The following is a 23,987-nucleotide window of genomic DNA, read 5'->3' as shown; positions in this document are numbered from 1 at the left end:
TTGCAGATGACATACCTTTAACATTCCGTCTCGTTCCCACTTGAAGAGGCCACAATTACTGAAACAGAGAAGATGGGATTGACTCAGTGGTGCAGTTATAGGCCCACATACATGAAGATAACAGTGTCCCTGCACTGGGGGGGAAGATCTCCCCCATTTAAGCAGAAGCTGATCAAGGTGACATTCATATTCCAGGCTACACTCTACTGCTACTGAAAATACACACTCCAATGATTTGAGAGATGGTCTTCAACTCGGCAATAAGCTAGATACTTCAGAGAAGGGACTTCAGATGGTGGTATAAGAGGGCTACACACACTACAGGTGATGCGTGCGAGCTTGGTTTCTCATGATGGTCACTGGGAAGCCCCTCGGATTGAGGAAGCCAGCCTACAGCTACGTGCAGCCTATGGCTTGCCCTTTCTCCTTTCCTGGAACTAAAAGGTCGTGCTAACAAAGGATTACTCTTCTTTCTGGTTTGAACAATCCTTCCCCCTTTTCCAGTTATAAGAACAGGGAAGACAGTGATATCTTGATTTATACTTAAAGGTCAATGTTGGGACTTCTCTGGTGGTCCAGTGGGTAAGACTCCACACTCCTAACGCAGGAGGCCTGGGTTCGATCCCTGGTCAGGGAACTAGATCCCCACATGCCGTAACTAAGAAGTCCACACACCTCAACTAAGACCCGGTACAGCCAAAATAAATAAATAAATTAATTAATTAATTAAAAAAATAAAATTTAAAAAATTGTTAAAAAAAAGTCAATGTTAAATTTGGTGTTAAACCAACACAACAAGAAGGAAATCTCTTCACAGCCCAAACATTTCCACTCTCTTTAGTCAAAGAGCCTAGAGACTCTCGTTCTCATTTTGGATTCACCTACCATGTCCCCATTCACGTGGGAGGCGAATCCAATCCTGAGAAGGCATTGGGATACTATGGGGAAAGCTTATTTTCTATTTTCTATAAGATTTACTCTGGGGAAGAGAGAAATAGAAAAGAAATACAGTGACGTCATGGGACTATGTCTCCCAGCAGTCTTGGATCTGAGAGGGTCTGGGCTGTAGGGGCTGCCTCACCAGCCTCATCCTTCCTCCCCATCTGGCTTAGACTCCACTCCTGCCCTGAGTGTCAGCTGCCAGAGGACTCAGCCCCGAGCCTCTCCACCACCTCCCCCAGCTAGAGACCAGTTCAATATCCATCGAGAGAACTTTCACGGCCTACGACCAGATCAATGATGATATTACGCACAACTCACTGACAAGGGTTGGCAATTATAACACAAGGGCCAAATCCAGCCTGCCACAGTTTTCGTGAAGTTTTTTTGAACACAGCCAATCCTATTTGTTTGAGTATCAACTACGGCTGCCATGACAGCAAAGCTGAGGAGTGCTGAAACAGACTACAGGGCCTGCCTAATATATTTACTCCATGGCCTTTTACTATCTGCCCGTTTCTGCTCTAGATTAAGAATCGACACGAGCAAGACCAGAGAAAGCAGATGTTCTTAACAAAAATAACAGTGCCACCTAGAGACTGAAACGCATCGTGTTCTTCCATTTGAGTTGCACTCACTGCTTATCCTCAATGAATACATTTCTCTGATAATCAAATGTTTTACAAAAGCTCTTGCTGTTACAATATTTTGGAGAGAAGTCAAGTATCAATATACAAATAGCTACTTAAAACAATTCTAATCTAGACTGTAAAAAAATGCACAAACCAGCTCCTGACAAGATGATGAACCAGCATGGGGTATGGGGTCCCTACCCCCAACCCTCACCCCAAATCAGCTTTGGAGAAACTTGAGATGAGAGTGAAGTTTGGTCTCCAGGAAACAAACAACAACCAAAATGAAATGAGCGAACACAAAGGTAGTGAGAATATCCTGGTGAAAAGGTGACAGTGAAATTGCCTTAAATTCCAAAGAATCAACATCATACAAATTACCTCCTTCAAGAATAACACAATAAAGTTAGAAATTAATAACAAAGATAATATCAATCCCATGTATATTATTAACTCCAGGGTCAGAAAGGAAATCATTTAAGACAAAAAATAATTTTAACTAAGCGTCAAACTTTGCAGGTGATGCTAAAGCAGAACTACTTAGAGGGAAAGGAGATTTAAATTGATTTATGAGGCAATAAGAAAGGTTACAAACTAATAAGCTGAGTTTAAGCTTTAACTGAAGAATGTACACAAAAGGATACAAAGCAAATCCAAAGAAACAAGAAGGACCTAAAGATAAGGGTGGAAATCAGGAAAACAGAAAGAAAATCAATAAATGTGTAGAAAATCTAAAAGATGGTTTTCTCAAAAGGTTAACAGAACTAAGAGACTTCTGTCAAGGTTGACCTTGAAAAAGAAAAGAAAAAAAAAATCACAGAACAAAATATAGTAAATACCTATTAATAAAACAATAGCAACTAACAGACTGAAAAAAGTACACTAGAGACAGCTAAATGTTAACAAATTTGAAAATCTAAATGAAATGGATTCTAGAAAAATATAAAAAGCTGAAATTGGCAGAAGAGAGACCATGAAATTGAAATGGTAATCAAAGCCACCCCTTTCCTCCAAGAACAGGGCCTAAATAATTTTATAGCTGATATTTATTAAACTTTCAAGAAATAACTGCTAGTTAATATGTTACTTCAGAAAGTTGCCCAGTTCATTTTACAAAGCTCACATAATCTTGGTTCCAAAACCAGATAGGTCTATAAAAGAAAAAAAAAAAAAAGTCTAATTCACTTATGAATATAGATACAAAAATCACATATAGAATATTAGTTACTTGATTATAACAGTGTGCTGAAATAGAGAAATCATCAAGATAAGTCATGGTTTATCCAAGGAATAAAAGGAAAGTTCAACTTCAGAAAAACGTAACAATGTAATGCACCACATTGATAAATTAAAGGAAAATAAAATCACACAGTGAAGAAAAGATATCTAACATTATAGTGAGTGAGGAAGGGGACAGAGAAATAAATGAGGAGAGCACTGAATGGACCAAGGACAATGTTCTACACACTGTACCCCAAACTGCACAGGTATTGTTCAGACTGTTCTACATGAATCATGCCCCCTGAATAGTCAAATACAGCAGCTCTGACTCTGTATCCGAAATCCCCCCTCCAAAGTAAAAGCAAAAAGTCCCTTAAAACACACATACACATTAAAAAAATTTAAACAAATAACTTTACAGCAGAGAAAAAAAATTCCCTATCTGAGCCCCCCACAAACATACATATTTCACCAACCCTCCATTTATTTATTCAACAAACATTTCTGATAACCTACTATGTGCCAGGTACTGTATTCAGTAGTGGGGATACAGCTGTGAAAGCGGCAGGGTCCCTTTCCTCTAGGAGCATTCGGGGATACCCCGGAGCCATAAGGTGGCACAGAGCAAGGCTGACCCTCCCAGAGTCGAGGACTGTTCAAAGTTCCAAGGGAGCAGCATCACATGGGAATTGGAAAAAGGTTCAAGAGGTCTCGATGGGACCAAGAACCCCAGCAATTTCATACCTGCAGTGCTTTTGGGGGAGCCTGTTGAGGGAGATACTTCTGTTTCCACAGGGACACTTGAAAAACCTCTTAACACCGTCGTGCCAGTGGTAGTCGTGCTGCTCGCTGACGCAGGTCTCCAGAGGCTTGAAGTGGGTGTAGGCGCACTGCACAGAACCGGCAGAAAGAAGGCACACACCTGGTCAAGAGCTTTGAAGGAGAAACGGGCCAGCTGCCATGAGGGCAGCCTGTCCTGAGAACTTCTATTCTCTCCTTGCCACCAGGCAGGTGCCGGTGGAGTTATGATCTTCTGGCTGCAGTGATACATGTGATTCCTTGACTTTTCCCCTACTGATACCACTTTTTCTCATGTTTGCCCCAATTTCAGGTGTAAAATACACAATAATCTTCTGTGACATCAAGACAACAGCTAGGGCAAAGAAAGAAAACGACTGGAAATCTCCAAGGAGCTTCGACTGGTCTGCCCTGTATTCACTGTAGTCCGTGATCATAAGACTACAGATTATAGGCACAGGGCCTATTTAGGAAGGACAATGAGCTACTCTTTCATTTCCTCTCACAAGGCTGCTAAAAAGGATTATAAATTTATTACTGCTCCTATTTCATAAGCAGCAAAACCAAGATAGATATTAAGTAATTTACTTTTAATTTTGACCCTTCAAAGGACTGAAAAGAACAAGAAATGGTGGGTGAAGGTTGAAACAGAGCCAGGACAGTGCAATGTAGTTTCTGGTAATCACACTGAGGCTAGATAAATAACTTTTGGCCACGGCAGTCTCAAAGAGGGCAGAGCAGAGTGGTATGCCAATTGCGGAAGGCAAAATAATCCCCCCGAGATGTGCACACCCTACTCCCTGGAACTTATGAGTAAGTTACCTTACATGGCAAAGGGGAATTCAGGTTGCAGATGGAATTAAGGTTGTTGATCAGTCAATTTTAAGACTGGGAAAGTATCCTGGATTGTCCAGGTGCGCCCAATGGAATCATGAGGGTCCGCAAGAGTGGAAGTGGGACACAGGGGAAGAGGTCAGAGCCATGTGACCAGAGGACCCCACCTCCCATTGCTGGTTTTGATGATGGAGGAAGGGGCCAGGAGCCAAGGGATGCAGGTGATTCTACAAGCCGGGAAAGGCGAGGACACAGATTCTCCCCTAGAGCCTCCAGAAAGGAACACACCCTACTGACACCTGGAGTTTACCCCAGCGAGACCTACTTCTGACCTACAGAACTGTGAGATAATAAATTTGTGTTGTTCTAAGTCCCCAGCTGGTGGTCATTTGTTACAGCAGCAACAGAAAATGAATACACCAGCTTTGTCCTGATATAGCCACACCGTCAGCGGAAAAGCTGTCCTCCGAGGTAAAAGCTTTACTGATTCTCCATGGTCTGAACTTTCTCAAGGAAGCCCCACCTTTTGGGCCACCCCCTAAGCGTAAAGGAGAATCTAAGGTTTTAAAAAGAATAAAGATAGAGAAAATTGCAGTGGGTAAGCTACACCTCTTTCTCTTACACATGCTCATGGGGTGGATTAGCCATGCAGGTATATTTAGAAGGAATGGTAATGGAAGGAGTAGTGTTCAGCAAGAACTTATTTTTTGGGTCATTCTGTATTAATATTGAGGAGTAGATGATTTCGAATTTTCTTATAGACTCAGGGTAAAAATTCTGCAGAGACAATAATACAACTCACACACTGCCTTGAGATGCAGTCTAGTAGGTTATGCCCTGAGCAGAAGGGAACAATAGTAGTTGATCAACGACATCTGATACCAAATCAAGTTGTTCAACCAAGGCCCCAGGGACTGGGGACTACGGACTGAGGACGTGCTGACACTTGAGGAGGAGAGATAAGAATATTTGGGTCCAGTGGTCAAAGGGGAAGAGGCTCGTCCACAGAACTGGGGGCTGTGGCCAAATGAGGAGCATCTCAATACAAAAGTTCTACCATCAGAGCTTGGTGGCTGGGTCACAGGAAGCCCGGTCCTGGGCTATGGGAGGCTGTTTGGTTTTCAGCCTAATTAAAAAAAGGCAGGACTCTGGTCACAAGACGTGGCCCTATACCCCACAGAGCCTCCATGTCCTGCTGAGTCACAGCAGCCCAGACAGGCCGCAGGGAGCGCCGTCTCCCGCACTCACCGTCTTGCACGTCACGACTCGGCATTTCACTTCCCGGGTGTTTCTCATCTTTTCTTCTATTTGTTCTTTTTTCACCAGGGGCTCAAAATAGAGTTCCTGCAGCTCAGCCTCAGCCTGGAATGACAAGACACCCAGAAGACGTTGTACCAGATCCGATATAGACTCAGGCAGCCATTTAGTAATAATGAAATCTGAACTGAAGAGACACCTAACTGTATGAGGACACGGATCAATGACCCGCAACCCAAAAGATGGTGAGTAGAAAGAAGCCCTTAACGGGCAAAAAAGGAGTATGAAAGCATTTGGCGACGTGTAACATGCGAAATACAAATTTAAACTACTGACATGATAACAGTATCATCAGGTCAAGTGTGCCCCAGAAGGGAACCGTTTCCACTGTTCCAACACAGACTTGGCTATGGGAGGTGCTGGATGCCTCCCCAGTGATGACGCCCAGTCTATCCGACACTATTCTCCAGACGAAGCACTTGGCAGCAGCAATCCCTGCTGGTCTGGAACACAGGTAGAAGGTGTGCGGGCAGAGAGATATTCAGTGCAGGATGGATGTCGTCACAGCTCAGGTTAGCGCAGCTGCACAAGGCACGGGGCACAAGGTCTTTGGGGCCACAAGAGCTCTACAGCCTTTCAGGGTCTGCTTGAGCACCTCTCCTGATTGAACTTCAAGTCCAGTAGAAGGATATATAATTGTCTTGTTAGTCCTTTGTTAATCGAAAGAAAGGCAGGTCATTGGCGTACTGGCAACTAAATGGGGGACATTTTGAAAATTTGTGGGAGCATTTTTTTTTTTGTCATCCCAGTGACGACTACCCCTGCTACTGGCGGGGACCATGGACGCTACACTTTCTGCAGTGCATGGAACAGTCCCTCATACGTCAAAGGATTGTTCTGAATGTTCTACAAGGCAACCATGTGGATGAAAAACCCGACTATAACCCTCAAACCTAACTGCTTTATATACAACCCTATAATACTTGTGCATGGTTTTAATATACACTGACTGTTCCAAAAGCACAACCAGACAAGTCCTGTGGATATGGAAGGACAACTGCGCTTTGATGTCTTCAAAAGTTAAAAAAAAAACCCACGCTTTCAAAGAAATAGGCCCATGGTATTCAAGTTACCAAGAAAACACATCTAATGAGTCTTCAATGCTAGCTGCCTGATAAATCCACTTATATATACTTACAAATCCAAGCCTCTGACTACTTCTTTATTTCTTCAAGGGTAGTTGTGCCCAAGTATTTTACATAATGAAATACATATTTTATTATGAACATTTTCCTTTTTCCTCTTTATATTACGGCTAGGATATTATATTGGTATTTTTGAAATTACTAGCTAGGTAATTTACATTACCCACAAATTTAATTTCAGGATAATAAGACAATACAAAACACTTGCTATTGTGAGTGTTGGGTTGAGAACTACTGAATTAGAGCATCTGAAGGGCCCATATAAAAATATATGAATGGAAAAATCCCTTCGCATACTGTAAGGGAGAAAATAGTAGATAGTAGAGAGCAATTAAAACATAACTTCACAGCCATAACTACAGGTAAACATTTAAAAAGGTTGATTAATCATTTAAAATTCAAGTATAGCTGACAACAATTTTATATTAGTTTCGGGTGTATAACACAGTAATTCAATATTTTTATAGAATATATTCCAATCAAAGTTATTATAAAATATTGACTGAAACATTTTTATAATACTGAAGTCAATTTAAATAATACTGAATGAGGGCTTCCTAGGTGGCACAGTGGTTGGGAGTCCAACTGCCAATGCAGGGGACACGGGTTCGATCCCTGCTCCAGGAGGATCCCACATGCCGTGGAGCAACTAAGCCCGTGAGCCACAACTTTTGAGCCCATGTGCTGCAACTACTGAAGCCCACGTGCCTAGAGCCCATGCTCTGCAACAAGAGAAGCCACAGCAATGAGGAGCCCGTGCACCACAATGAAGAGTAGCCCCCACTCATGGCAACTAAAAGAAAGCCTGCACATAGCAGAAAAGACCCAACACAGCCAATAAAATAAATAGATAGAAAGATTAAAAAAAAAATACTGAATGATATTCTTCAAGGCAACAAAGGCAAAGCTAAGATCTCTTAACAATATTCCTGTTCTTCAAAACAAACTCAAACAAACTGACATATAACTAGCGTCTCGGCTGAACTAACATGAAGAGATTCTTAGTCCCATGACAGAGTGCCCGAGTCTGAGGACATCTCTGTCATCTTTGACCCTCTGGGCTTCTCTTTACCTCTTTTAGGATCCCCGTGTGCCTCGATTTTGCTTTTAGTATTGTCTGAAATTCCTCAGATTCCAGGTAGGCGAGCTGTTTTCTCCTTTTTTTTCTGGCAGGCTCTAATTCATCATCAGCTAAAGGAGAAAGAAAAAGCGTGAGCTGTTACAGAAGAACCTCTGAGAGATAGCGGGCCTTGACGATTCAGCTTCCTCCAGTCTCTGTGTCACCCCCCATAAGACCCTTCAAACTGAATTTACCTGCCCTGGTACCAGCAAAGGAAGGCTCTTAGAAGAAGTGAGTTGAGAAGTACAAACTAGAATATGGGGTAGGGGACAGCAGATTTGACCAGTAACTTAGAATCTCCTTTCACCTTAAAATAAGAGCCAATTACGATAATAGATAACAACAACAACAAAATGCCTATTTACAAATTGATGTTAAATGACACTGCCAGCTTCTTCAGAGTTTTAAAAATAAAAATAGGGCAATTTAAAACAAAGGAATTCTACTGCTTTCAAAGTAAATCTTTATACTAATATATATGTGCAAAGATCCAATGAGTAATCTCAAGTTTTCAAATTGGGCATAATTTCATTTTAATTTAATGTGTCTATGAAAAACAATCAGTTTCAGCTGCAGAAATTCTATTCAGATGCTCTCCATATAGGTAAATGGAAGTAAAATAATGACTTTTGTAGTCAGGGAGGCTGGTTATGTTTTGAAACGTTTCCCTTATAAGCAGTATCTCTTTCCCACTAAGTTTCTCGTTTGCAGTACCTTCAGGAGAAAATGTGCTGTTCTTTTCTACACGTTCCTTCACTTCCAGGACATCCTGGGGTTCCTTTAGCTTCTTAATGCTGTTTGGGTCTGTTTTTGTAAGAATCTGGCCTTTTGCTCTTAATTTGGTTATAGCAGCTAACTAGAAAAAAAGAAGAGAGGGAGATAAAAATCTAAAAGGTGAGACAGGCATCTGTAGCTCTGTACCGCTTTCCAGTGATTAACCAGTGAGTTCTAGCTGTTATCAAATGTATATTAGCAAAATATATCTTCATTTTACTTAGCATTATTAACACAATTATTAAAATTTAAAAGAATGGAAGACAGGTCTCTAAGTTAGTAAACCAGATCTCAGCTTATTTAAATATCAATAGATAAACTTCAGCTAGTCTGCAGGCTTTTAGACCCAGAGAGGAACCACATAAACATTTCAGAAGTTTGTTTCAGAACAGACAGAATTAGGATAGAATCCCAGCTCTGCCACTTACTAGTTTATAACTTGACTTAATTGTTCAGCTTCAGTTTCTACATTTATAAAATGGGGATGACAGCAGTAACCTATCTTTTAGGGTTGTGGCTATAAGGATAAAATGAGATAATGCAAGCCAAGCATGTATTTTGTACATAGTAAATAGCATGTATGCACATATCACAGACACAGAGTAACAGTAACATATTTGCATAATTGCTATTATTATTACTGTAGGTACGGCTTTGGCTTGCTGCACCTTCATGTGGTTCTAGCTGCTAGCTAGAACAAAGAGAAGACAGGCTCAAGTCAGGGGCTCAGGGTGACTCAGGAAGAGGAGAGATGGAACCTGCTGAGCAGGGGGACTTCTGACCACTCCCAACTCCCACTTCAATCAGAGCAACTTAGCTTATATCTGTCTACAGACTGGGCTTCTGTGTAAGGTTTCTTTCAAAGGATTCTTTAAACCACTATTTGATAATTCAATTGCTTCAACAATTTCAAGAATGTTTCCCCCTAATACTAAGGTCTCCAGCTATAAAACAGTATCTTCTTCTAGGTTATCTCCTGCAGTCTGACAAGAAAGAGCGTGGAGACAGTGGCTAGTTCTCTTGGATTAAATTAATGGTATTATGTTGATACCCCATTATCATTTAAAATTCCTTTGACTCTATCATGATCAATAAGTAGGTATGAGGTGTCTGTCTTTCCTTGTCATAGGTATATAAAGTTTGAAACACCAGCTGTGTCACTCACAGAAAACAAATTCAAGTGATGAAGAAAAGAGATGCTAGTTACCTTTTTGGCTTCTGCTAACGCGCTCAGTTTTGGTCTTGGTGGTGGTGACTCATCAAAAAAGAGGACATCATCTCCTTCTGAGATGCCTCTTCCAAGTTTGGGTGTCTGTATGGCTGGGGCTCCTTTCATCTTAGGGAACTCAGCCCCCATTGGTGGAGACTGAAAAGGGGGCTGCTGAGAAGAGGATGGCACAGCTGGGCTCTCGACTCCACTCGAGCTTTGGAGAAATCTTTAAAGAAACAGGCAGTCACAAACTATGCATGTGAGCACAAAACACAGACTGGGAGACTGCAGGCAGGCTACCAGCTGATGAACAGTCGTTAGTAAAATAATTTTCCCTCCTTGGTTATTAATTCAGATTAGGCCACAGTAAAAACAATAGTAGCCTCACTAACTCTTCAGTTAACTGATTTTTCATTGAATAAATGCTAACTGTTTCACCAGTTTAGAACAGATGACTATTTTTATCAACTGGGTTTCCAGTGGGTGCAGACTGTGGAGCACCTTCAGCCCTGAAGGCGAGCTGTGAACTGTATTTCTAGCCCTGTGGTTAGCTGAGATCCTTCAGGAACTCACCTAATCTCTCTGTATTTTGTTTCCTCTACTGGGAAGAGGTAACACATGTGATACATTTGGAAGTCCTAACAGAAAGGTGCTATAATTCACACAGTGATTATTTTATATATGGCTTTAAGGGCTACTGAAAAACTTTGAGGTCAGAAATCATCTAGTCCATACCTCTCATGGTACAGATGAAGAAATTGAGGCCCAAGACCCCACTGCTCATAAGTGACAGACTCAAAACTAGTGCCAGGTAATCCTGGGCCAGTCTTCTCTTCCCTACCACATCCCCACTCCTGTAAGCTCCAGGCTGAGTTTGCTAATTGCCTAGCAGATCCTGCCCAAAGGTATGTTTTGTTTGGCCAGCAAAATTCTGAAAAACTTCATACTGTAATGCCTTTAAACTGACAGGTGCTTTTTACTCCCTACAAGGTCCATGACTCCATATACATTTTTATGTCCATATGTATACATTTACGTCATCTGTAGGCCCCTGATGAATACCTCTACAGATATCCCACCAGCACCTCAAACTAACCTGCCTGAGGACAAATCCATTCTCTTATTTTTCCAAAGCATTTCCTCTTGACTCGTAATAGACTTCCTTTTCCATGGAACTACGTACCCTATAGGAACCCAGATCTGGGACAGCATAATGGTTCAGCACTGGGGTACAACAGGTAGGTGTGAGTTCAAACTTGGCTCCATCACCTATTAGCTCTCTGGTCTTCAGTTACATTTGTCATAAAACAAGGATAATAACACCTTGTTGATTACGGTAAGGACGGATGAGGCATGTGAACAGTGTAAAGCATGGTGCTCAGCACACGCTGGTTGCCTATAAACAGTAGCTCTTACTACCATCTGGATATCTTGAGTTCAAAAGTCTTTGATTCATTTACCTTCTGCACCCATTTCCACTTGATTTTGCCTCTGATGACTCTCCATTCTCAGTGCCTCATTTTTATCACTGACCTCAACAAATGCAGAAACTGAGCACTGGCTCAGCCTGTAATTAAAAACCTAACTATGGCAAAACTGAGAAATGGGCACCAAACAGGCCAACACCTACTTTCACTTTTCACAAAACTGTCTTTACATATCGCTCCTTCCTCTTTTCCAGTGATATTAATTACTGTAGCCTATACCACCTGGGCTCAGGATTCACTAGCATAAGTCAGAAATACATAACTTCAAATGCTTTATAACTTCAAAGGTTATGTTAAAATTATTTTTTAAAAACTTTCAAAGTTAAAAAGGTAGCCAACCACCCCAAAGTCGCATTTTTGAAATCTATAGGACATCCTCAGAATTCCTGAGGTGAGCTGTCTAAACAGGGAACATTACATCTGTGACTCCTACCGTTTCTGTATTTCTTCTGATTTCTTTTTCCGCAACTCTAGCACACGCTGCTTCTGTTGCTTTAAGAGGGCTGATGCCGAGATAGACTGGAAAGCAGGTTTCGGGCTCCCCATGATCCCTAAAACATAAGCCACAGGCTGAGGGGGTTCTGAGAGGCTGCAGGCTCAGGTACGGACATTACACCAGAGGCAGGCTGACTCTACCTGATGCTTTGACTTTGGCTAAATGATGTTTCAAGTTTCTGGCTCCAGATGTAGGCAAGTCCATCAATTCCCTGAATTCCTCAGAGGAAGACAAGCTCTTCTGGGGTATTCCTGGAATATACGAATATCAGCTTTAGAGGATTCAAAATTCAGACTATTTTATGTGATGTAACTTATCCTTTTTTAAACTCTGCTTTCATAACTTTGTCATTTGTAAATGAAGCAGATGGAATATCAAGAGAAAAGAGAATCCTTAACCTCTGACATGAAATTAATAGGACTGTAAAAGTAAGACAAATATATCTTATTTTGAACAATGATTAGAATACTAATATCTGTGGGGTCATTTTGTACACTTTTCCTGGAATATGCCCTATAGTTAAGGGTCCATGCTAGACCTTGACCACTGTTATGAACAGAGCCCCAAGGACAGGGTGCAGGTGGCATTCTCTGACCTAGAACTGTTTTAATGAAAGATAACTGATGAGTCTGACTAGGAAACTGATACTACTGATTCTAGAGCTGGTCATTAAGACTTAAGCCCAGATACATCAAGACAGTTTAAAAAGCTAAGACACAGCTAAGATTAATATGCTGTTTTTTTCTTAAGATGCTGCCAACCAAGCTTGGTTAACATCACTCACTAAGTATAACTTAGAATTAGGAGCTAACCATTTTCAACACTAAAGACTACACATTTAAGCTGGAGAAAGAAACAATATCGAGAAACAAAATTACCGAGTTTTTGTTGAGTTTCATGAAGAATCAAGTCCGTGCCCTTAACCACCAGATTAGTCAGAGTGGTTTGAATCTTCTTTTTAGGTGCAACAGCAGCTGCACTGAAATGACAAGAGTCACCCCCCCGCCCCGAAAAAAGGAAAATTACTAAACTTCAATGATCTGTGAGGTAAAGAAGGTACATAAGTAGTCATTTATTACAAACTGTCAAAGTTTCTCAAAGCACCATGTAAGTAGACTTTCTTAGTACCGTGGCCCTACAGCATAACTGGTGTGTGCATTGTGTCACAGATGTAAAATAACAGGCAAACTACAAATTTGCTAGAAGTCCATTCTGGAAAAGCAAGTTGGCAAAAGAAATAAATATGCCAACACTCTGATCAAGTAGTCTAGGATTTACCTAAGACCTATGCGAAAATTTACGATATTAACGCAAGCCTTGTTTGTATTGTTAAAAGTTGGAAATACTACAAATGTTTATCCATGGGGAATTGTTTATTTATTTTTAAAAATTTATTTATTTAGTTAGTTAGGCTGCGTTGGGTCTTCATTGCTGCGTGAGGGCTTTCTCTAGTTGTGGTGAGTGGGGGATATTCTTCGTTGCGGTGCACAGGCTTCTCATTGTGGTGGTTTCTCTTGCTGTGAAGCATGGGCTCTAGGAGCACGGGCTTAGTTGCTCCACGGCATGTGGGATCTTCCCAGACCAGGGATCGAACCCTTGTCCCCTGCACTGGCAGGCTGATTCTTGACCACTGCGCCACCAGGGAAGTCCCCATGGGGAATTATTTAAATTAACAGAGCCATGTAAAAGAATACAATGTAGTCACTGAAAATAATGTCATAAGTGAATATTCCACAAAGAAAAATTCGTTATTTTATATGGGAAAAAGGAATGTTGCAAAGTATAAGTATACTATGATCTCATTTTATACTGTTAAAAATTTATATATGTGGAAAAAAAACCAACCACCCTAGAACCATATATACCAAAACTAACAGTTATCTAGGTGGTGGGATTATAGATGGTTTTTATTGTCTCCTTTTGGCTAAACTGTACATACATAAAAAAAAAAATAACATGTATATTTGCTTTTTTGCAATTTGGTAAAATATCGAAGTTATTTAAAATCTTAAAAATGCTTGATATTACAAAACAGACAGGAAGTGAGAGTCCTCTAGCTCAACTTCTGTGGGATCGAGGACAAAAATCTATGTTTTGTTCTTGGACCAACTGTAGCTCCCTTGAGCCAGGTCCCACCTGTCGTGTCCTCAGATGTACTTTCTAGAGAACGGTGACAAGGCCAATGATCACCTACTCAGTGACTCTAGGGAGAGGGCAGGTGTACTGGCCTCAGCACCATCCCCCTTCCCTGTGAAGCTTCTCTGCATATTCATTCACTAAATTAAATGTGGGTTCCACGAGGTCAGCAAATCCATGCTAGGAGTCATGAGGGAAATGATTTCAAGGATGCCAACAACTGTGATGAAAACTTTTAATGGCCAATCAGCCCTGACAAAGCTGCACCATTCACATCAGGAACCAAAGAAGAAGCGTGAACTCCTTGTTAAACACCATCGCGACCTGACTCAGTTTCTCCACCTTCTGAGTGTTTTCCTCTTTTCCTGGGAATGAAAGAGGCCTTCAGCTACCTTGTTCTAGGCAGCACGTTACGAAAGATAAAACTTGTACAAGTCTTCCAGGACCAGGACAGAAACATATAACCACTGGGTTTAACTCTTAAAAGAAGACAAGTAAGACCCTTGTCCCCAAAGAAGCCCTGTGAATGTCTTACACTGAGGCTGCATATGAGGCCGAAGAAACTCCTCCATAGTAAAAACCATCCTGGCACAGCCGTTCTTTTAGGCTGATGCCTTTGCGGGCAAATTTTTTTGGAATTCGGCCTCCGGAGAAGGTGGACTGCAGGTCGGCTCGCCTGGCGCTGAGCCTCTTGTACTGGGCCTGGATGTGATACTGACAGTATTCACAGTCGTTCTGTGAAAAGGAAGAGGGGCTGCATCAGTGTTAGGGCGACAGGCCGCGGACACCGTTAACAGACACAGCTCCTTTCTCCCAGCCTCACAGAGAGCTATGTTGTGGGCAGAACCCTCCCTGCTGACCTCCGAGACCATTCTCAGCACACAGCTAAGCAACTTAGAAGTTCTTCCCCTACGTGAGGGGGGGCGGGGTGGGAGGATAAATTGAGAGATTTGGACTGACATATACATACTATTATATATAAAATAGATAACTATAAGGACGTACTGCATAGCACAGGGAACTCTACTCAGTACTCTGCAATGGCCTATGTGGGAAAAGAATAACTGATTCACTTTGCCATACACCTGAAACTAACACAATATTGTAAATCAACTATACTCCAATAAAAATTTTTTAAAAAGGGGGGGAGGGGGAGAAGTTCTTCCCCTAAACTCTGAACACACTATTTGGGTAAAAGAAAAAGTGGTATCATTCAATGCCTTTGCCCTCTTTCTTCAATGGAAATAAAATCAGCTTCTAGGATGAACCGTGAAAAAGTTATGCTAAGTAAAAGAAGTCAGACACAAAGATCCCATGTTGTATGATTCCTTTACGGCATACATCCACAGAGACAGAAAGCAGATACAGGTCACCGGAGAAGGGGTTACTTAATAGGTAGGGGGTGTTTTTATGGGGTGATGAAAAGGTTTTGAAGTTAGAAGAAGCTTGTGGTTATACAACAAAGTGAACACACTTACTGATGTGTACATTTTAAAATGGGTCAATTTTATGTAATGTGCATTTTACCTTGATAAAAGTTAAAAAATAAAACAAAATCAGTTTCTAAAGAGGTTTTCTGTTTCTCTGGTTGACTCTTGGGCAAATGCTACCCTTTCAGTGAAAGGAACAAAGAGAAACTCTGAAGTATTATCCTATTGGGTGAACCTCAGAGATGGTGGCAGTGGAGGTTTAATAGTCTAGCTCTTAAGTGGTCTGTCAAGTACTTCCCCTGAGACCTGTTTTCCAACTATCTCCCTCCTTCCTATGTCCTGCTCACTAGTTCATCTGTTAGACAAGAATAAGGGAAACAAAAAGAGATGAAACCGAGATTTGTCATTTAATCCTTTCAAAGAGCTCTAAGAAGTACCACTTGATGGATAGTATCCACTAGGATGGCTGTAATCAAAGACAGACCATAACAAGTGTTGGCCGGGATGTGGAGAAACTAGAACCCTTACATACTGCTGGGGAGAATGTAAAAGCCACTTTGGAATCTAGTTTGGTGGCTCCTCAAAAGCCTAAACATAGAGTTACCATAAGACCCAGCAATTCCATCCCAGATATATACCCGAGGGAACTGAAAATGGACATCTACACAAGAACTTGTACATGAATGTTTACAGCAGCATTATCCATAACAGTCAAATGTGAACACAACCCAAATGTCCATCAACCAATGAATGGATAAACAGAGTATGGTCTATCCATACAGTGAAATACTATTTAACCAAACAAAGGAGTGAAGTGCTGATAAACGGCTTTGTAGCATGGATATAGCACAGATGAATCTTAAAAGCATTATGCTAAGTGAAAGAAGCCAGACACAAAAGGCCACATATTATACAATTCCATTGTATGAAATGTGCAGAATAGGCAAATCTATAGAGACAGAAAGTAGATTAGTGGTTGCGAGGACTGGGGGAAGAGGGGAATAGGGAATGACTACTAGTGGATATGGGTTTTTTGGAAGGGTAGTGAAAATTTTCTGAAATTACATAGTGGTGATGGTTACACAACTCTGTGAATATATTAAAAATTACTAAACTGTGCACTTCAAAGGAATGAATTGTCTGGCATGTGACTTCTATCTCAATAAAGCTATTATTTTTTTAAAAAGAAAGCTCTAAGAAAAGGTATAATAGAGTTAAGTATTGACTAAATGTTTCAGTGTATTTCATCATTAGTGTTTAATCTCCAGCACTAGAAAGAACTGAGGGGAAATCAAAATTCTATCTTTCATATACCTCCTAGTCAGCTAGCAATAAAAGATCACTTTCCTAAGAGGTTAAATCCTTCCCCTGCCCTCAGCTTTTAAACTGGTCATTATTAACCATGCATTCAATTTGCTCACTTTGATGCTTCCTGTAATGTAGGAAAACTTAGTTCCAAATAGGTCATTACAGGTAAAGTACCTGTAATTTATTTCTATTAGTTTCTTTCTTTATCAAAAACCATCCCAACAAAGCTGAAACCTACCAAATTCACAGTCTGTGTACACGGTTCTCCATTCTTCTTCTTTGCTTTACAGGTTCCCAGGTCAAGAGCTTCCCCCATAATTAAGATCTTTTGAGGATGATCAATAGATAAGCACACCTGTAGAAAAGAGGTGAAGTGGGAGTTAAAAGCAGACAAAGGTATGGCCTTTCATAAGCAAGAGTAGATGTAACAACGGTTGGCATGAGTTAAGAAGGTTTTTTATCCTTTTTATCAGTGCACTGGAATTTGAAACCAGTGCTCCATAAGACAGCTGTAGAAATGGGAGGTGTAGAAGACACATTTAGCTCTCCACCCACTATCCAGTACCTCCTGTGTCTTTGCTATCAGGATCCAAATGCTCAGCCTCGGGTGGTGGATCCAGTTCCCAGTTTTCCTGGCATTCTTTATAGCTAGTGATGGTCATGTGACCCCATGTGGCCAAAGAGACTGAAGCAGGAATTGGCAGGGAAGGTAGCTGGGAAAGCTTCTGCTTTCCTTTAAAAGCAGAGCAAGAAGCCTGGCTCACTTCCTGCCTTGAACGGAGATGTGATGGCTAGAGCTTCACAGCCATCTTGTGATCAAGAGGAAAAGGCTGAGAGACTCATGGACATCGGCCCTGGCATTACCACATTGCCTATGTCTGGATTTTTTATTATGAAAGAAAAACAAATCTCCATGTTTACCATTAAAAAGAAACTGCAGGGAAGTTTCTCCGTTACTTGTAGCCAAACACCTTCCTAACCAATAAATGAAGATTTGTTGCCATTCTCTGTGAAAGCAGAAATGAAATAACTTAGTCTCTCACTCCTTGTGATATAATAATCTGTCTACAACAAAAGCAGTAGCTTCTTGCTGGCTCCAGTGGAGAAGCTGTTGCTATTCACAAAGCTATTCATATAGGTTTGTAATTTACTAGAGAATCAGCAGGTAGTACTCAAACTCTAATGCTGCTTGAGAAGATGAAAATTCACTTTAAAAATGAAAATTCACAAGTTACAGCTATGATTGTACTAACAAATGGAACAAAGTTCCATTAGCTATAAACCCTTGCCTTCTTGATTCCATCACAGAAATTTATGGGAGATCTAAGGGAACCTGAGCCCCAAAATTGAAAGAATTCCAGGAACCTTGGACCAAATTTGAAAAGATATAATGAAGGAAGTTGTTACAAAATACTCTAGAGTAGTCTGAAATTCAGGATATTGGTGGGTGAGGGTTGAACTAACGAACAAAAAAACAGTTTAATGGAGATAAAAGAATATAAATGCTTGACTTACTACCTGGAGGTAGACCAATATAAATGTTTTTGATAGAACTCAGATAAGTTATAAAGATCATAAATAAATAAATAAACAATCAAGTATGGAAACAGAGTCTTACCTCCTCTGAACCATCCTTGGGCTTCATAGGGTTTGCGTTGAGCAGCCCTATGACGGTACCCTGCTCAGTCTTCCAGAGTTCTTTGTGAACCTCTCCAAACAGGAACAGTGACACGTACCGTGTCAGGTCACGAAGATCATTCAGTCGCCAGATGCTAAATGTTTTCCCCTGGAGCAAATATTTATTCTTATTTGTAATAAATTTTGAACAATGGGTTACAGTGTCTCCATTTATAGTTCGAGAGGTCTACTGTGGAAAAATATCTAAGTATAACCCACCCTCAATCTATAATCATCAGAATGCCTGTTAACTATAAATTAATCCTTCCTCTAGGTTTTGGTATGACTTTCCTCATTTTAGAAATGAAGACAAAGACAGGCAAGCCAATAGCAAACTTGTTACTAGCACATACATACTACGATATATAAAATATTTAAACAACAAAGACTACTACTGTATAGCACAGGGAACCATATTCAATATCCTGTAATAAACCAAAATGGAAAAAAATATGAAAAAAGAATATATAAATGAATCACTTCACTGTACAACAAGAACTAGCACAGCATTATAAATCAACTACACTTCAATTAAAAAAAACTTACTGATATAAATTTAGCAAATATTATTTATCACTAATTATGTTATTAATATTAATAAGGAGGTTTCAGCCCAATGCTTCTAAATCTTTCCTTAGCTTAGAAGAAAAAAGCATCATTTATAGAAAACTAGTTGTATTTAACTATAAAATTTTGGAAATACTATGACATTTTTAAAAGTGTAACTCAAAATGCTGCCCACTTACAGTATGAACAACTTCCACGTTTACAGATTTTTTTTTTAAACAAAATAATTCATACAACATTGAATCAAACTATTTCACAGAGGCAGCCTAGAGTGGGTATGGTTACAGGTTATGATGAACTATTGCCTAGACTCAAGTATTATAATTATTCTTCCAAGGATTTGTACAGAGGAGTTCAGATAAAATTCACGCCTATTATTTCCATGCCATTACAGCCAGTGGTGATGCAATTAGGAACTTAATCAAATGAAAACCAGACTTGTTCACATTTACCGAGACAGAACAGGGCTAGAGCAGGATTCAGAATCTGAAACACGACTCCTGGTGTTGAGCTATTAAAAGATCTAAGGTTGGCCAAGATCTAAATTGGAGAATGAAATTAGTTTTTGCAAGATTATTTGCAGTATTTTAGAGAGAGCCTTTGAGATAATCAAAAGCCAGTTCCTTCATTTTACAGATAAGGAAATGGAGGTCCTTAAAGAAAGATTCAGGGCCAGCCTAAGGCCGCAACTCCTGCTAAACGGAGAACGAGGCTTAGAATCCAGATTTTCTGACTTATCAGGCTGCAAAATAATTTTTCTGTTATGCCTCAGTCAACTGTTATTTTAAAAGTTGTTAGATCTTTTTTAATATCCATCAAATTAAATATATCATACTGTATGGGCACAGGTCAGCAATTTCAGCACTTTTGCAATTGACACCTTACATCTAGTAAAGCTTTCTAAAGGATCTGTGAACTCAGCCTCTTTGAGGACCTGCTCCCCTTCCACAAGAGGGATTACAGTATCATAGGGGCATCTACATACATCACCAAACAATGACAAGTGAAATGAGTAAGAATGACATAGACAATAAAAAGCCCAAGAAGCCTGTACAATGATCTTCTTTTAGTAGGGCCTTCCTTACATATCTCCCCGTCGGGTACCAACCTAGTGATGGTTGTGGCAACTTGGGAGCTTAGGAGCAATGACTTCAAAATGAAATACTGATGGGCTCTGAGTAACAAATCAAGAACATATGAGTCCCCAATGCCAATCTGTGATGACAAAGCTGAGAAATCAGTAAAATGGCTTACACTGTTAGAACTCTGTGGAGTGATTTTCTTCAATATGACCCCAAACGTCACCCAGTCTATTTCTTCCAGCTTCTCACTTGCCATCTTTTCCTTGAGCTGAGACAGTCTGATTAGTCTTCGGCCGGTCATTTTCTTATTCATTTCTGTGGAGGATACTCGAGGCTTCCTGGGTCAAGAAACCAGTGATTGGTAGATTATTATTTTAAGAAGAGGTTCTCTGGCACTGTAGCAAATTGGTTAGAAGAGATGTTATAGGTAAAAATCTCTAAAGCACCTGTTCTCAGGAAGGCTTAGTTATGTAGTAATGGACAAGGTACATATTTTTACAGCAGATAAAAATGAGATAATTTTGGGACTTCCCTGGAGGTCCAGTGGTTAAGACTCAGTGCTTCCACTGCAGGGGGCACGGGTTCGATCCCTGGTTGGGGAACTAAGATCCCGCATGCCACATGGTTCATCCAAAAAAAAAAAGAGATAATTTTAAAAGCTAGGTTTGCTTTTCCATGGATCTAGAACTGGGACTTATGTAGAAAATAAAGATCACAAATTATTTAAGTTCTTATGAATTCTAATATAAAGTTGTAAGTCTTTTAAAAATAATCTCCTGATTTTAACACAAAATCATGAATTGCTTAAGTAAATAAGATATTTCAATTCCATCAATTCTGCAAGAATTTCACAAGTTCTACTATTTCTAATTATATTTTTTTAAAGCCAACCTTTTCACATAATAAATAAAAGCTTTGAGTCTAGCTTCAATTAATACATTCTTGTTCCTAATGACTGGCTAAAAACTCACGAATTTGCAAATTTTTTCTCTAGTATAATATTAACATCTGTTCCATGTTTGATCATATTATATATTCAAGGACAAGAGAAAACAGGGAAAAACATGCTTTTTGACTCTTTCAGAAGTCTTCTGGAATAGAAAGTCCAAGAGCTAACTTGGAACAATGAAGAATATTAAGGAGGGAAACACTGGTGTAGGTGGAGAAATCCTTACTTTGCCTGATATTTGTGAGCTAACAGGTTACTATCAGGCAATGATCCTTCAGGGTATTTTTAGGTTCTGTGGTTCAGGTCAAAGAATTATAGAGACTCAAACAGCTCTGCAACCTCCTAAATTTGTAGGCCCCTCAGAAGCTTTGGCTGAGTAGTTTCAACTTTGTCTACTTCCATTCAGTTCAAACGTGCAGCACGCTCGCATCAGCAACATCTTTCATTATCTGTAGGGACTTTCAACTGGGAAAGGCACTGTCATCTCAGCAGAGCCACTTTTACCTTAAAAAAGAACCCTGAGCCCCCTCAATGAGCTTTTACTGTATTCCGTCCCCCTAACTCTGTCTCAAATGTAATTAAGATACTAATTCCCCCACCAATTTTGGAGAGTACTGAGTCTTCGCAACCAACTTGTACTGCATGTCAGCAGTCACTTGTTCCTCCTCTGCTTAATAACATGCAATTTAAGAGCTTAGCAGTTTTAGTTTAGATTGACAAGGCTCAGGTGTTCTAGAGGGGTTGCACTTGGCTACTCAGATACAGTAGTAAAGGCGATCTGGTTTCACAGTAAGGGTTACTGCTTTGCCCTGAGCTTCAAGGGCAGTATAATGGAGATGCAAGGCAGTCGTGATGCAGAGCACAGAAGATTTAAAAGTCCAGGCTTTTCCCTTAACTGGTCCTGGGATTTATTCCTATTTTAACTCAATATCTTAATTTCTCCACATAACAGATACAAAAAATATAAATTGGCCTTAAAAGTTATTAGGAAGAAAAAGGACACAGATATTTCTCTTAACATCAACTATAGGAAAGTACTACTATCCTGGTTAAACTGTATATGCCTTTAGGTATCTGAAAATAGTCTCCATCACTGTTTCTATCAGTTTCTGATTAAATACAATACTTATTATTTATTGATTTCTTTTTTATGAACATATATCTTTTATTCTTTACACAAGCAAAAGAAAGTTTTCCTTATTCATATGTAAATAAACCGAGTCAAACCCAGTGCCAGTGGCCTAATATGGTCAAGTTCAAGAGCTGTAGGTCTTATGGGGATCTGTGGTACAAACACACTACTTCTGGAAGGCTCAAGCCCTAGGAAGGAGGAAGAGGCATCTAGTGAGGCCTATGAGCAGAGTGAGAGGGTTGTTACAGTTACTGACCTGAGCCTCAGGCCGGAGAAGGCTTCCACGGAGACTGTCTGAGCCATTTCCCCAGAGCTCCTGGGGGTCCCTGCACTCTGATCCCTCGTCATCCCACTAGGCTTGTTCCCAGGAGTCATTCGGAGTGGTTGGAAGGGTGCACTTGTCATCCTCAAAGATGAGCTTTGGGGCTCTAAAAAATTAACATAAAAATTAAAAAGAACACCACACTGATAACTAAACATTTTTTTATGGAATTGTTTCTTTTTAACCAACACATGCAATAACCAAATCTTGAAAGAACAAAGAAAGCCCATAGGATCGTTTCTGTACTATCCCCAATCTCTGCAGTGTAGTCCAAAAGAACTTCCTGCGTATGGAAATATTTTATACCGCTGTCCAATGTGATGGCCACCAGCCACAGGTGGACACTGATCACTTGAAACTGACTCTCTAAGGTGTCTCTAAGGAAATGAATGTCTAATTTAATCGAATTGGCCACATGTGGCTAGTGGCTGCTGTATCAGTGCTGTTCTAAAACACTGTTTTTCTGTGCAATGTGATTGAGTATTCTCCATACACAGAGCACTGCGGAAGATTCTATTAGGGAGTAAGAGCCCTTCTGTAGAAATCAGTAATTGGTGGAGATTTGTGCACAGGTCAAATTCTACCTAAAAAACATTCAAAGGTAGCTCCCCTTTGTTTTCTTATTTCGTTTCATTCCATTTCAATCTATTGCATTTTACTTATGGGGCTGGGGGATAATTAGGAAGCTCAGGGTATTCTGATATGGTTTTCATATTTTAGAAGCATTTGATAATGCTCCTGAGGGTCACAAAGCTCGGGTATTCTCCTTAATAAAATCTCTCTCTCTCTTAAATAAGATTGTTGTTTACCTTCAAAACAACTTTGGATCACTGCTCCCAAGCCAGGGGCCAGGACAACCCTAGAACTTTAGAATCTCCAGAAACCATGCCCTTGCCACAACCCCTCAAAACACAACTTTGGACACTGCCTAACAAAACACCTTAGTAACAGCAAAGGTCCTAAGGGGATAAATGCTATTAATAAATGGATACACAGAATATATAATTTGTTGTCAAATAAATAAGAACACTTAGAGCCTACAGCTGGCTATTCTATACTATTGTGTCACATGCCAATGGGAGTCAAAAGGGCCTTTTTGAACATGTGTAATCAGTAAAATGCTGCTTACTCTAAGCTATGTTATCTCCAGACCATTTTGTCTTAGATCTTCCAAAGCATAATCACTTTGGGCAAAAAGACAGTACAACAAAACCCATACATAAAGCTTACAAATCCTTTCCATTTTATTTTGTGTATATATGTATGTGTTGAAATAGGATTTTATTTGAGTACCATTCTACACTCATGGCAAAGAAGCCTTTTCTAAAGAGTGGACCCTCTGGTTTAAAACAACTTGGCTTCAAATAAAACGATCATTTTATAAGGGGATCTGTGCCTCAGTCTCACAGCC

The 23,987-nt window shown here is 40.1% G+C and overlaps 1 protein-coding gene across 7 annotated transcripts in view; it reads right to left on the bottom strand.

The window, feature by feature from the left end:
* The window catches only part of MCM10 (minichromosome maintenance 10 replication initiation factor), a 137,930-nt gene that overhangs the window by 104,134 nt on the left and 9,809 nt on the right, over positions 1–23,987 (bottom strand). For all 7 annotated transcript variants that reach the window (XM_057731603.1, XM_057731602.1, XM_057731609.1 and 4 more), the window contains 14 exons: positions 22,511–22,682; positions 20,346–20,511; positions 18,466–18,633; positions 17,086–17,202; positions 14,645–14,844; positions 12,852–12,952; positions 12,114–12,224; positions 11,911–12,028; positions 9,988–10,216; positions 8,721–8,862; positions 7,959–8,077; positions 5,673–5,786; positions 3,537–3,682; positions 16–58 (listed from right to left, as the gene is read on the bottom strand). In XM_057731603.1, coding sequence (XP_057587586.1) covers positions 16–58; positions 3,537–3,682; positions 5,673–5,786; positions 7,959–8,077; positions 8,721–8,862; positions 9,988–10,216; positions 11,911–12,028; positions 12,114–12,224; positions 12,852–12,952; positions 14,645–14,844; positions 17,086–17,202; positions 18,466–18,633; positions 20,346–20,511; positions 22,511–22,682 — 1,946 coding nt within the window. The remainder of the gene's footprint in view (positions 1–15; positions 59–3,536; positions 3,683–5,672; positions 5,787–7,958; positions 8,078–8,720; positions 8,863–9,987; positions 10,217–11,910; positions 12,029–12,113; positions 12,225–12,851; positions 12,953–14,644; positions 14,845–17,085; positions 17,203–18,465; positions 18,634–20,345; positions 20,512–22,510; positions 22,683–23,987) is intronic.

The sequence above is a fragment of the Hippopotamus amphibius genome, chromosome 4 (genome assembly GCF_030028045.1).
Source record: "Hippopotamus amphibius kiboko isolate mHipAmp2 chromosome 4, mHipAmp2.hap2, whole genome shotgun sequence".
Classification (NCBI taxonomy): domain Eukaryota; kingdom Metazoa; phylum Chordata; class Mammalia; order Artiodactyla; family Hippopotamidae; genus Hippopotamus; species Hippopotamus amphibius.
Note: the sequence above shows the minus strand (reverse complement) of the source record. Positions and strands in the feature narration are given on the sequence as shown.